At 34.8% G+C, this 11271-nt stretch overlaps 1 protein-coding gene across 2 annotated transcripts in view; it reads right to left on the bottom strand.

The window, feature by feature from the left end:
• Positions 1-879: 879 nt before the first annotated feature.
• Positions 880-11271, bottom strand: part of Stg-1 (stargazin related protein STG-1) — a 38797-nt gene continuing 28405 nt past the window's right edge. For both annotated transcript variants that reach the window (XM_069126977.1, XM_069126978.1), the window contains exons 3-9: positions 9802-9894; positions 8873-9016; positions 7909-7997; positions 7383-7538; positions 4381-4596; positions 3918-4093; positions 880-3358 (exon numbers count right to left, since the gene is read on the bottom strand). In XM_069126977.1, coding sequence (XP_068983078.1) covers positions 3929-4093; positions 4381-4596; positions 7383-7538; positions 7909-7997; positions 8873-9016; positions 9802-9894 — 863 coding nt within the window. In that variant the 3' untranslated portion in view covers positions 880-3358; positions 3918-3928. The remainder of the gene's footprint in view (positions 3359-3917; positions 4094-4380; positions 4597-7382; positions 7539-7908; positions 7998-8872; positions 9017-9801; positions 9895-11271) is intronic.

Below are 11271 nucleotides of genomic sequence, written 5' to 3'. Positions count from 1 at the left end.
AGAATTTCGTTCATTTAAAACCGTTGCGGGATAAGAGGTTCGTATAACTAAAGTTCATATATACGTAGGAGTACACTGATTCTTCTTACTACTTACGATTTCTCGTTCAATAATGGTGATTTACGTTCAGATAAATTAATTCAATCACTAATACTAACACTAACTAAAGTTTTGTTTAAATGAACGGAGCGCGTTTAAACAGACTAATTACATTCGGCACCATATTATAGATTGTAGAGGGCGTAATAAAAACTCTGAATGGTCGGTATTACAGATCATATTTCACATGATTATCACCACAGTTACTTCTGTTTACAGATGGCGCGTGTGAGATCCCGCCATGTGTTCCTATAATAAAAAGTGTTCAGTCTATATATATACTTACTTTCAATTGGATATTTAAGTACAATTTATACTTTATCAACGGTAATATATGGTTTTATAATGAAATTTCGACGTATAATTTGTTTAAGTAGTGAAGTTAAAGTGCAGAATGTAGATACGATTTGCGCGGAGTGATTTTGTTGCTTCCTTATATCGTTGGACAATTTGGAGTTTACAAGACAAGAATTGTGTATGTAAATTTTTTTTCTTACTGATTGATTGGTTAATTGGTTTGTACATTGATAAAAAGAATTCTGATGTACTTTTCTTGAAATTAATATAAATTTATTTTTTGTTAAGTCAAATTGAAATCTTTATGGAATGATACCTTTTATATGCTATAATTTAACAAGTTATATTTCAAAGCTTACTTGAAAATTACATCGAATTCTTATTAATTATCCTAAATGATTTGTATGTTATGGGATATGCATTTAGTTGAATATTTGAATATTAAATTTGAAGAAACTTTATTGTACAAATTGTAAAGTTTGGACAAGCTTATCATAATCCAATACATAAACAATAAACTTCTATTACATGCTAGTGAACATGGATTATTCTATAAACAATGGCAACATTTCAAGAAACAGTTTTCTTCTCTTTCTTTTCAGGGCAAATGTCATATATAATAAGATCAATCGCTTCTTTTCTCAATTTATCAGATGACAGTTGCCCTCTTTTGGTTTATTTTACTTAAAGACTACCAAAAAGTCCTTTAGAGATTGATATATAATGATTTGATTCTGAGCGTTACAAATGTACAATACAAAATGAATTCTCATTTGCAATACATTTTATATCATATATTGCATTGCAAGTATCTGGGCTTATTTACAAGTAGTTTGTGTAGAATTAAAGAAAATTATTGAAGTCTTTATATAGTAACGGTATTAGCGTGTGAACCAATCACATAAAAGGAACATATTATTTTATTGGTATTATAAAAAATTATAGGTTAATATCTTTTTCACTGAATCTTACTCACCAATTAAATTTGCTGATGAATTACTTCTGTATGTTTAAGTTGGGTATGTTATATAAAAAAGTTTTGTTTCATGTTTATATGAGCAGTCTATAAGATGTGTATTTTTATGCGACTGGAAAGTTGTACATGTATAAAAACTTATTTAAAAATTTAGGAACAGGAAAATTTTCATAAATTATGAAAGACGGTTATTGCTAAAGAAGTTATTTGCCAATGTTTTACAATGATCTTCAATGTGATGAATACAAAATTAGAAAAAGGTCATACAGTTTAAGATTTATGTGTATCATTTCATCAGACCTTTAATTTAATTTGTTGTCTTATCTGTTTTGATTGACTAATTATTAATAGGTAATCTTAATAACTTTCATCTTTGTTTAATTGATGAGTCTGCATACAAATTTTGGTGGAAAATTGACTACTGTATAAAAAGTTATTAACTATTTAATTGTGTTAAAAATTTTCAGACGTATTAATGTTGCAACAATATTATATGTTCTGTACAGCACATTTTCCTTAGTTAGGTGGGCTTTTTAACAAGTTTGTGATACAAACAATGAATCACCGTCGTTGTCTGTATCAATTTCTGAAATTCATGGTTGCAATTCCTTGTTTTCCATCTGGGAAAATTCCTTCACGAGTATAATCTATCATGGTTATAATACTTATTTCATTTCCAATAATTCCTCTTCTCAATTTAATCGATTAATATTTTCATTGGCATTGCAGTCTTTGGTATGACTTTATATTCATTTTAATTTTAACACCACGAAGACCTTGTTTTCCAGTTTGAAATTTTAAGTTTAAGTAATTCGTAAGAATCGTTTAATTGTATTAAAAACAGGATAAGAAAATGATTATAATTAGGAAAAACAACTGTTGTTTTTGGTCCCCACAGTATTAAAAGTAAAACCTTGGATATTCCATTACTGTAAACACACTAATGCTTATGTAACTATAGATTTAATCGATTTACAGTTTCGATTGCTTTCCATTATGGTAGATGTATGTAACAGTCTTTTAGGAAACTTTTGCTTAATTCCTTTCCATAAAAATTCTATCTGAGGAAGGAATACAAACAATCCTAACGACTAGAAAATGACAATCCCATTAACAGTCAGAATATAAAACGATGAATGTTTCTTTTTTACGAATTCGAGAGTATTACACAATATTTCTATGTAATATTTACCTGCTAAAAATTCTACACATCACATAAACATATTATCATCAACGACTTCCATACGAATAGAAATTTAACGATCATTAAATTAATAATTATTAAGCTCTTTCCCGTATTCTGGAATTTTTATTTTTCTTTCAACGATGATGGGACGGTTCGTTTCAACGAAGCTATCATATTCATCTCATATGCGATTAATAATGGAAGATCAAGGCTGGCAGTCGTTTTAGCTGATTAAAATTATTAAAAGAAGGATCGAGATTTTGTTCTCGATTCTTTTTCTCCAATCTTAGTCCATAGTTTAAGTTTCACATTCACCGAGTCACTATTTATCATCTTTAAGTGTTCTTCGTGTTCTTCTCAATAGAGAAAAAAAAGAATATGAAATAGAAAAATACACAATAAAATAAATTGAGAAATCGAACATGTTAATTAATAGTTACTGTTTCACTTGATCCTTACTCGTGGATTATGTACTTCATGTTTTTCCCCCCTTCACTTTTTCCCCTGATCACGATCTTGAGCTACAGAGTTACGTTGTGTAAAACAGGAGTTCGGCGAGTTATTAATTCCGAAATTTGATAATCCATCGACCCCCAAGTCTCGTTGCTTCAGTGTCTGCTTTTGTGTGGCTTTCTGCTGGAGTTTGAACGATGAAAGCTATCCGATCCTCGGTTGTAAGGTATCAGGTATCTCATTAAAAAGCGAGTCGATTTGTTTAATCGCCAGCTATGTCGTGGTCTTCCTCGGTTTCCGCTTCGTCCTCCTCGTCGCTTTCAACGCTTTGCACCAGTCTCGCGTATCTATAAAATCACAAACCGTTCGTTTGATTTCATGACACGACCACTTTCATTTCGGACCGTATTCGTGATTTTATCTGTGATGAATTTTGCGTTATATATTCTGTTGTAAAGTTTCTACCCTTTCTTTTAACGTAAGAGAATCCTTTTTCCTCTGTCTTCTCTCTAGACGGTCTTCGAATACCAAAGAAATTTACATCGATTTTAAATAGCAATTTTAACGTGCATGCATATATTTGAAACAAATTTCAAATAAATTTAGTCCTATAGAAACTTCATAATTAGAAACGAAATTAACAATACCTTAAATTTCAAAATAAATTTAAGATACAGTCAATTACATTTCCTTGAATCAAATGTTTCGAATGTAGTATAAAATACTAATTGCCAATTTAACCAAACGTTACATGACTTTTTATATGAGGAATTTTATGAATCATGGGCATGTTACTCGATACGAGTTGCGGAAACTGATATAACGATATAATTAAATGCTCGATAAAAGAGAAATAGTATAACAAATATGATAGGAGAAGGCAAAAAGAGAGACGAATAAATATACCTGACGGTATATCAGACGGGAGTCGTTTTTCTCAATGTGTCGAAGGTCCATTCACCACCCCTAACTGGTGGTGGGGGAGGTAGAGGTTCGTCAAGATCAAACGTCACGAATTCGTGTTGAACACTAGGACTGTATTCTTCTTCCTCTTCCTGCAGGACATCGGCTGTCGTACTGACCTGCGATTAATTAATTTATCGAATTCTAAAGTATTAAAGATTTATGAAATTCGAAAGCTACGAAGTATGAAATTCGTCTGGGAAATGTAATATTTACGGTTAATGCGTAATATTTTTATTTTAATCGCAATATTTCTTTCAATTACATTTTCAGTCTGCCTTTTATTTCAACTTTATTTAAATGTTATATTTTGTAGAGGAAACGTGAAAAAGAAATTAACGTTAAAATGAAAATATTCCGTCTAATTAAACATTTTTGTATTCCATTTTCTCGTTTTCTTTTTTACCGTCTGTGTGGTGAGGTCCCTAGGAAATTGCCTGGAAAAATGGTCGTGATATTCCAAATTCGGAGGCGGCGGTAAGAACTCGTCGAAGTCAACATGATCTACCGAATCCCTGCCGAAGAAGTATCTCTTCTGATGCCTCTCGCAGAGGAAACCACTGTGGCCTATAGTCGCGTGATTTGCATGATGCACGTGGTGATTGTCCAAGTGATACACGCCCTGAAAAGAGACGTTATGAACAAACAAACGGATTTCTGTTCCGCGTAATGACAATTATTTCTTATTATGTTTGAGTAAAACACGTTAAAACAAGAGTTAAATAAAGAGGAAACTGAGTTCAACGCGTATACGAACGATTCTGCATATAAGGTTATTCGTTTAATACCGGAAGCGTTAAGGTTGATTGCTTTAGCTGGGAATTAGGTCAAACGCATAAAAGATACATTAAACCCCAATCTGCGTAATTGTATCGGGCGAAGTTTAGGAAAGAATATTCAGTCCCTTCGATTCAAATATTTCTCGCTGTGTTTCTGTAGAAAATACGTGAGAATCTTTTGTAGCTTGAATTTTGGAGGAGGAAAAAGATCGAAGATACGATTATTCAGAGAAATTACGATGGACGAAAGCGAGGAAGTAAAATAAATGTAACTGCAAAAATTTACAAGGAGAAATAAAATGATATAGGTGTAGATACACGTATAATACATACGTAGAGATATGTGGAAGGGACAAGGTTGATGGTCGATGTATGACTGACCTATTCCACTTGCGTCGGTTTTACTACATGGAAGTATTGCATTTCCACTGACATAAAGGGGATGAATCCAGCTCGATGTTAACAGAGGCCACACGGATCACTATAGGTCGCGAATTGTTCTTTTCCTTTCTCTATTGTGTTTCTTCTTCCTGCTTTTCGACGCACTGCCGGTGTTTATCTTGTTCCCTTTTCGCTCGTTCCTTCTTTTATTATTTGTCCTGACACTTATTTCGTCGCGCGTCTGTTCCTTTTATCCGATTAAAAAAATTGATCTATTACGAGGAATGAAAATAAATCGATTGAAAGTATTTTTAATCCAATGGTGAATCTAAAGAACACCTCCCTCTTTCCCTCTCTTATGAGGTATGTTTACCTTTAATATCTGCATCTCGAAGCACGTGCAAGTGGGGAACTCTACCTGGATTAAAATGGCTTAATAAAGTTCTACGAGTATGCGTTCTAATCTCTGAAATGACTTTCGAGGGTATCTCATTCTATCGGGTCGTAGGTTTAAGTTAGTTGTAAAGCTTTAACTGTGCTAGCTTATGTTACCGCTATAGTATACTAGACTCACAGATACCGCAACAGGTATGTTTTGTACAACTGTGTCGTGTTTAACTGATTGCTTTTTGCGCCACGCGTTAATATTCGATGCGATACTTAGCACTAAAGATACCAAATTCGTCGATATTTGGGACTTCGATTCCCGTTCTTTGACTAAACATGTTGAAATTTTTGACAAAATTGATACACAGACTTATTGAGATTGAAACGTGATTATATTATGTATATATATGAACTTCTTTTATTTTCATCATATTGCTTTAATTATAACCCTTTATTGCCTTTTATCATCTTGCTCTATTTTCAATTCAATTTGGCAGGTTTTATGTATGTTTCACGTATCTTGTCGAGCATCCTCGCAGGGAAAATTTCAAAGCAGTACTATACAAGAGAACCAATGCTTTTAATCTTTACTCTATGCGGTGGAAACTACCTGGGGACGCGAAGTCAAGAGTGTCACTTGTTTCCTGAGTGCGATAGCATTGCGCGAATGAGATCCCAGGTACTTGGAGGCCGAGAGCTAACACTTGCCTCTGCCTCGCGTTTCGCTTCGTTTTCATTCAGGTGTCTATTTACTAGTTAAATGTAATTTAACTCCTAGTCTGCCGGATCGTAATTCAGTTAAAATAAGTCGCTGAATTCGCGCCGAGTTGGTTAATTGACAGCAGGATGGAAGATTTAATCATGCAATGGTGAAAAGCATGCAGAAATATTCGCACATTTTTCAGAAAATTTATATACTTTTTTCTTCCGACATTATTCGCTTTGTAATCATATTAATGTACCATTGTTGGTACTCATAATATTGTCTCAAAGTAGCACAACGTTCGTTAAATTTAAATTAAACTCGTCCCGAAGTGTAATTCACGCGAGCAACGTTCTTGAGTAAAATTTTGCACGAGCACTTATTAAATTGCGTGCAGATGGGGGTTTATGCAGAACATTTCGTACTCTATTATATAGATATTAAACGAGTAATTTAACTTGGACAGAATATATCTTTGTGAATTACGTTTTAGTAAAACCCAGCCTTACAATTATCCGTTAATATTTAAACAGTTATTAATTACATTTGGAAAATATCATCTAAATTTCACCGTAGAAAATATAAGCTTCAAAATATAAGCTTCACGTTCAAATTTTTAGTTGGCATTCAAGAGACTCAACTATCCGTATTCAGCTGGGTCGGAAGTTTATTTGCGCGAGTTTTATTTTATCGTTGAAAGCACAAGATTGTAGCTGAATTTTTTAGAAGAATAACTTATACACCTTGAAAGTTTCAAGAATTCCGAGCACACGCGCGAACCAAGAAAAGAGCACGTTGATTGCGAGTTATCAAAGTGAGAGGCGCAAAGTTTGCGGTATAAGTGATAAAGACTTTCAAGAATTTGTAGAAAATTTATCACGTCCAATCGACGAATGTGCATTAGAATTATATTAAAATTGCAAAATTTTAAAGAAATTCTAATTTGAGTGGAAAGCGATACGCTTGTATTATTTCACCACTTGGTTGTTGATGGACCAGGCAAATAGTTTCGATATTTTGATATTCTGCCAAATGAAGACTAACGACTGCGATTCGTATCACGAAAACTTTTAAGCGGATGTTAATTCGGTCCAAGTTTCCGAACGCGAGCACAGCCCGATCTTACGAAGTCGTAGAAACGAAGCTAATACTACCAACCCCGTAATTTTTTCGCCTGGAATCTCTCCGTAGCAGTTCTTTCTGGTGCCAAGAAATATACAAGAAAATGGCGTAAGTGCCAGCGACCTCGGTCGTGATGAAGCCACTCACGTACAGCAAAAATGAGAATCCGTACCTGTAGGTGAAGGGTGGTCCCTGAAATCGCAAGATTGCGTCCAAGATATTCATTCACACGGGCAATGATACAGATAAGAAGTCATCTAATGGCACCGAAGGAAATATGAGACCGAGAATTTCATCGTTCCGTATGATATTCCACGGTTAGGCTATGATTTCAACTAAAATTCCCCCATTGGAAATTTTTATTCGAGATTTCTACGTTTCAAATGAGACACAAACTTTTATTTTTTCGGAAATTTGTAAAATGTAAAAAATTCCCAGCAGACTGAAACTTGAGATTAAATATATTGAGATTAATATCGATTGAAAATAATATGGCCTTTCCTTTTCTCTTTTCTTTATTTGGGGATGTGAACATCAAACGAGTTTTGGATATTTGACTGACCTGAAACGACGACCTTGGTCTAAGTTTGCTACCAACTTCAGCTTTGAACACAGATATGTACATCACCATTCCTACCAGCATTAACAAACCTGAAAGGGAAACCGATTTAATAACTTGAACGTTATCTCTTTGCAGCAGTTCTGGCGACAATTTCACGGGCTCTGAACAGCTTAGGTAACGCGATTATTTAAACTTTAATCCATCTTCGTGCGTGGTACATTTACGAAGGTGGACATTACATGTAGATTTAACCTACTGATCCGTACATAAACTCGTCTTCGAGAACGGTGCAATATAGCCGAGTTTTGTAACGGTGCTAATGAAATTTCAAAATGTCTCGTATAACACACGTGATATATTCAAAAAAGCTATCTACAACTGTTCGAATACTTTGGTGAGCCTGTGTACATCGAACGCGTAATATTTGAAAAGCGAGGTGGAATTTTCTGTATTTGCACTCGGCAAAACGATTCTACAACGCAGTGCGCGTTTTTCAAAGCGGAATTGCTCCAGAAAGACGCTTTCTTTATGTTCTAATCCTTTGGTAGTTCAATAATTTTTTAGGTTTTTTTATCCATCTTCTGCAAGATCTTTTTTTAAACAATAGTTTCGAAATTTCTTCTAACTCGAATAAAATCTTATAACGATGTTATTTAAATGAGCAAAAAGATAATACTAGGTTCACGAAGTTCATTGAAATTTATTTTACGATCTCCTCTTTTTTATCTTAAAAATTGGTAGTTCTATTATAACACAACGAAGTTTAATTTCATACAATAGTTACCATCTTTCGATTGGCTTGTTTTTCTACAAGATACACTGTGTATTTTTTTATTTTGAACATTATACGAACCAACAAGTTACCGCTTGTTTTTCTGCTTTCTGTATTCATAACCCTTTTTCAGAAAGTTAGTGTGCGCGAAGTATTAGGTGCAATATAAGCTTGGTGTACTTTATTACTCACCGGAAACTATGAAGACTACGCCGGCGACAAAGACGCAAAGTCTGTGTCTCGGGTGAGTAACGTGAGCCGTGAAGTAACAAACTTCGGCTACCACCAGCAGCGATGTTGCAGCGAAGAAGAACATTGCCGACTTGGTAACTGCATCTAGGTAAAAAATATGAGTATGACGGGCTCGACGAATGGGTAAAGTTCCTTGCCGAAATTTTTCTTCCCTTCATTCAACTATCCTTTGATCATTACGCGTAGATACGAGGATACCGATGAGATTTGTAGGAATATATTTCGCTTTGTTCAACGAATAAAGGATTTCAGAATAAAATTGAAACTTATTACGGTAGAAATAATTAGCCTGAGAATCAAGGCGTGATTCAGCTTGCTGTTATTTTTCCTCGCTACTTTTCCCTTCTATTTTTCACTGCCATATTTCACCATACAAAACTCAATACGTATTTCGAGGTTATAAAAGCATTCCTGTCAGGGAAAGAAACAACGAATGTTTGTAATACAATCCCCGTAAAAAATCATAAATTCTATGCATAAAATACCAACAATCACCAGTGCTTTATAACGATAAAATAATAAAAATTATTTCAATTACAGTGAAAAATCCCGTAAAAAATAATTAATGTATGAATAAACGTTGAAAAAAAGGAAGAATGTTCTGAAATTTCGTATTGTTCTTTCTCACGGTTCAGCGAACGATGGAAGAAGAAGAACGAGGTTCCGAAGGACGGGTGAAAATCGGGATGGACAAATTGTCGGATCCAGTTTATCATGGATGGAACATCCTCCCGGTTGAAAGCATTTTCCCGCCGAATATTTTACGGAGCGTGTCACACTCGAGTTCAGTGCCGGACAGAGGACACCTAATCAACCCCCTTCAAAGGCACACGTCCCATATACTCGATCCGCGTCTCATTGGTACTCACATGGTATTGCCATCGTTGAATCGCTGGGATCTGGGCTGTATTCCTCGTTTGGAAAATAGTCGATACTCGAGCATTCGTATTCCATGCGGGAGCCTAGAAAACAAAAGAAAGTGATTCGTATCCTGGCCTGGATTCGTATCTGCGATACGCGCAAGCCTCTGTAGCCTATTTTGACCATATCGAAAAAGTACCAAAATAAATTCGTCGCCTGTTTTTTAGTTACGCGTTTAGTTGGAAGTTCCAGCGCGAGTGTTTCGTTTCTCCGGTTTCTAGCTTTATGGCTCTCGTGTTTTATATTCCATTGTCGCCAGAACACAGGTGGTCGTTAATAACGTTACATCGCATTGTAGCTTTCCGTTTTTTCTCTTTATTACCTGGCACGTTGTGTAGAAAATTCGCGAATTAGACGCTTCCTCATCGTTGAAACCTCGGAGCAATTATACACGGTTGTTTTCAATTTCCGACAAACTTGCTGTTCTGTCATGCGAATCGTACGATTTACATTTACTAATATTACCCGACCATTCATTCTTCTCTATATGGGTTATTTCTTCTTTTCTTTTTTTCAATAATTTCCTTTCCGCTTTGAATTTTATTTATTTTTGATAACAAGAGAAGTGACGCAATAAATTAATACTTGGGCTGCGCACTCGGAATCGTGGAAGTCTTCGGGAGGGAAACGTGATTTTTCTGGATAGACGTTCATTAATACTTTCGTTAAATAAGGTATTATTTCCATCATAATATAAAGCAATTAAATTCAATTGCAGAAATATCGAAATTCGACGTGGACTGTGTATTCAATCATCTCCTCTACTGCTGTATTGGCCAAATATTATTATTTCACCATTGAATCAGATTTAAAGACGATGGTGTCAAACAGAAATTTAACTTCTCGGAGGGAAAACTCGATAATTTGATCTATCGAATCTTAATTTTCGTCTTTTAAACTAAAATTTATGCGTGTGACGATGTATTCGCTGGACTAGTATCGATCTATGGATTGAAAAGGAGGCAGTAAATAGGAGAATTAAAAACATAATTATCTTTTGGTCATCTAACTACGTAAAAAATGGAAATGTTCAAAGGAAGTCGCGAGGGAAAAGTTAGACGAATTCAAAGTGAAAAGGGGAAGCAGCGCATGAATGTAATTTATAAAACTTGGACTAGTAAATCATTTTTCTTCTCGTCGTCGTACTATCTTTCACGTTTCCCTCACAATGTTAGATTTAATTGAAACGAACCGTATGGCAAAGAGTGATAACCCGTGACTTGTGAGTTTCGCACACTTTACTTCGATGTCGCGTTATTAGACCAGTCGTTCGTCACAACGCAATGGTTCTGTTTTATACGATTTGATTTATCGCGATCGATATCTCTCTATGGCAAATCTTACTGCAATGACAGGCTTGCAATAGCTTCACGTAAATAGAACGCGAGATATGTCTCTATTTTAATATCATCTGCAGA

This window comes from Bombus flavifrons, chromosome 14 (genome assembly GCF_040668555.2).
Source record: "Bombus flavifrons isolate JBK064 chromosome 14, iyBomFlav1_principal, whole genome shotgun sequence".
Taxonomy (NCBI): Eukaryota; Metazoa; Arthropoda; class Insecta; order Hymenoptera; family Apidae; genus Bombus; species Bombus flavifrons.
The sequence above is the reverse complement of the archived record's forward strand: the minus strand, read 5'-3'. Positions and strand labels throughout refer to the sequence as shown.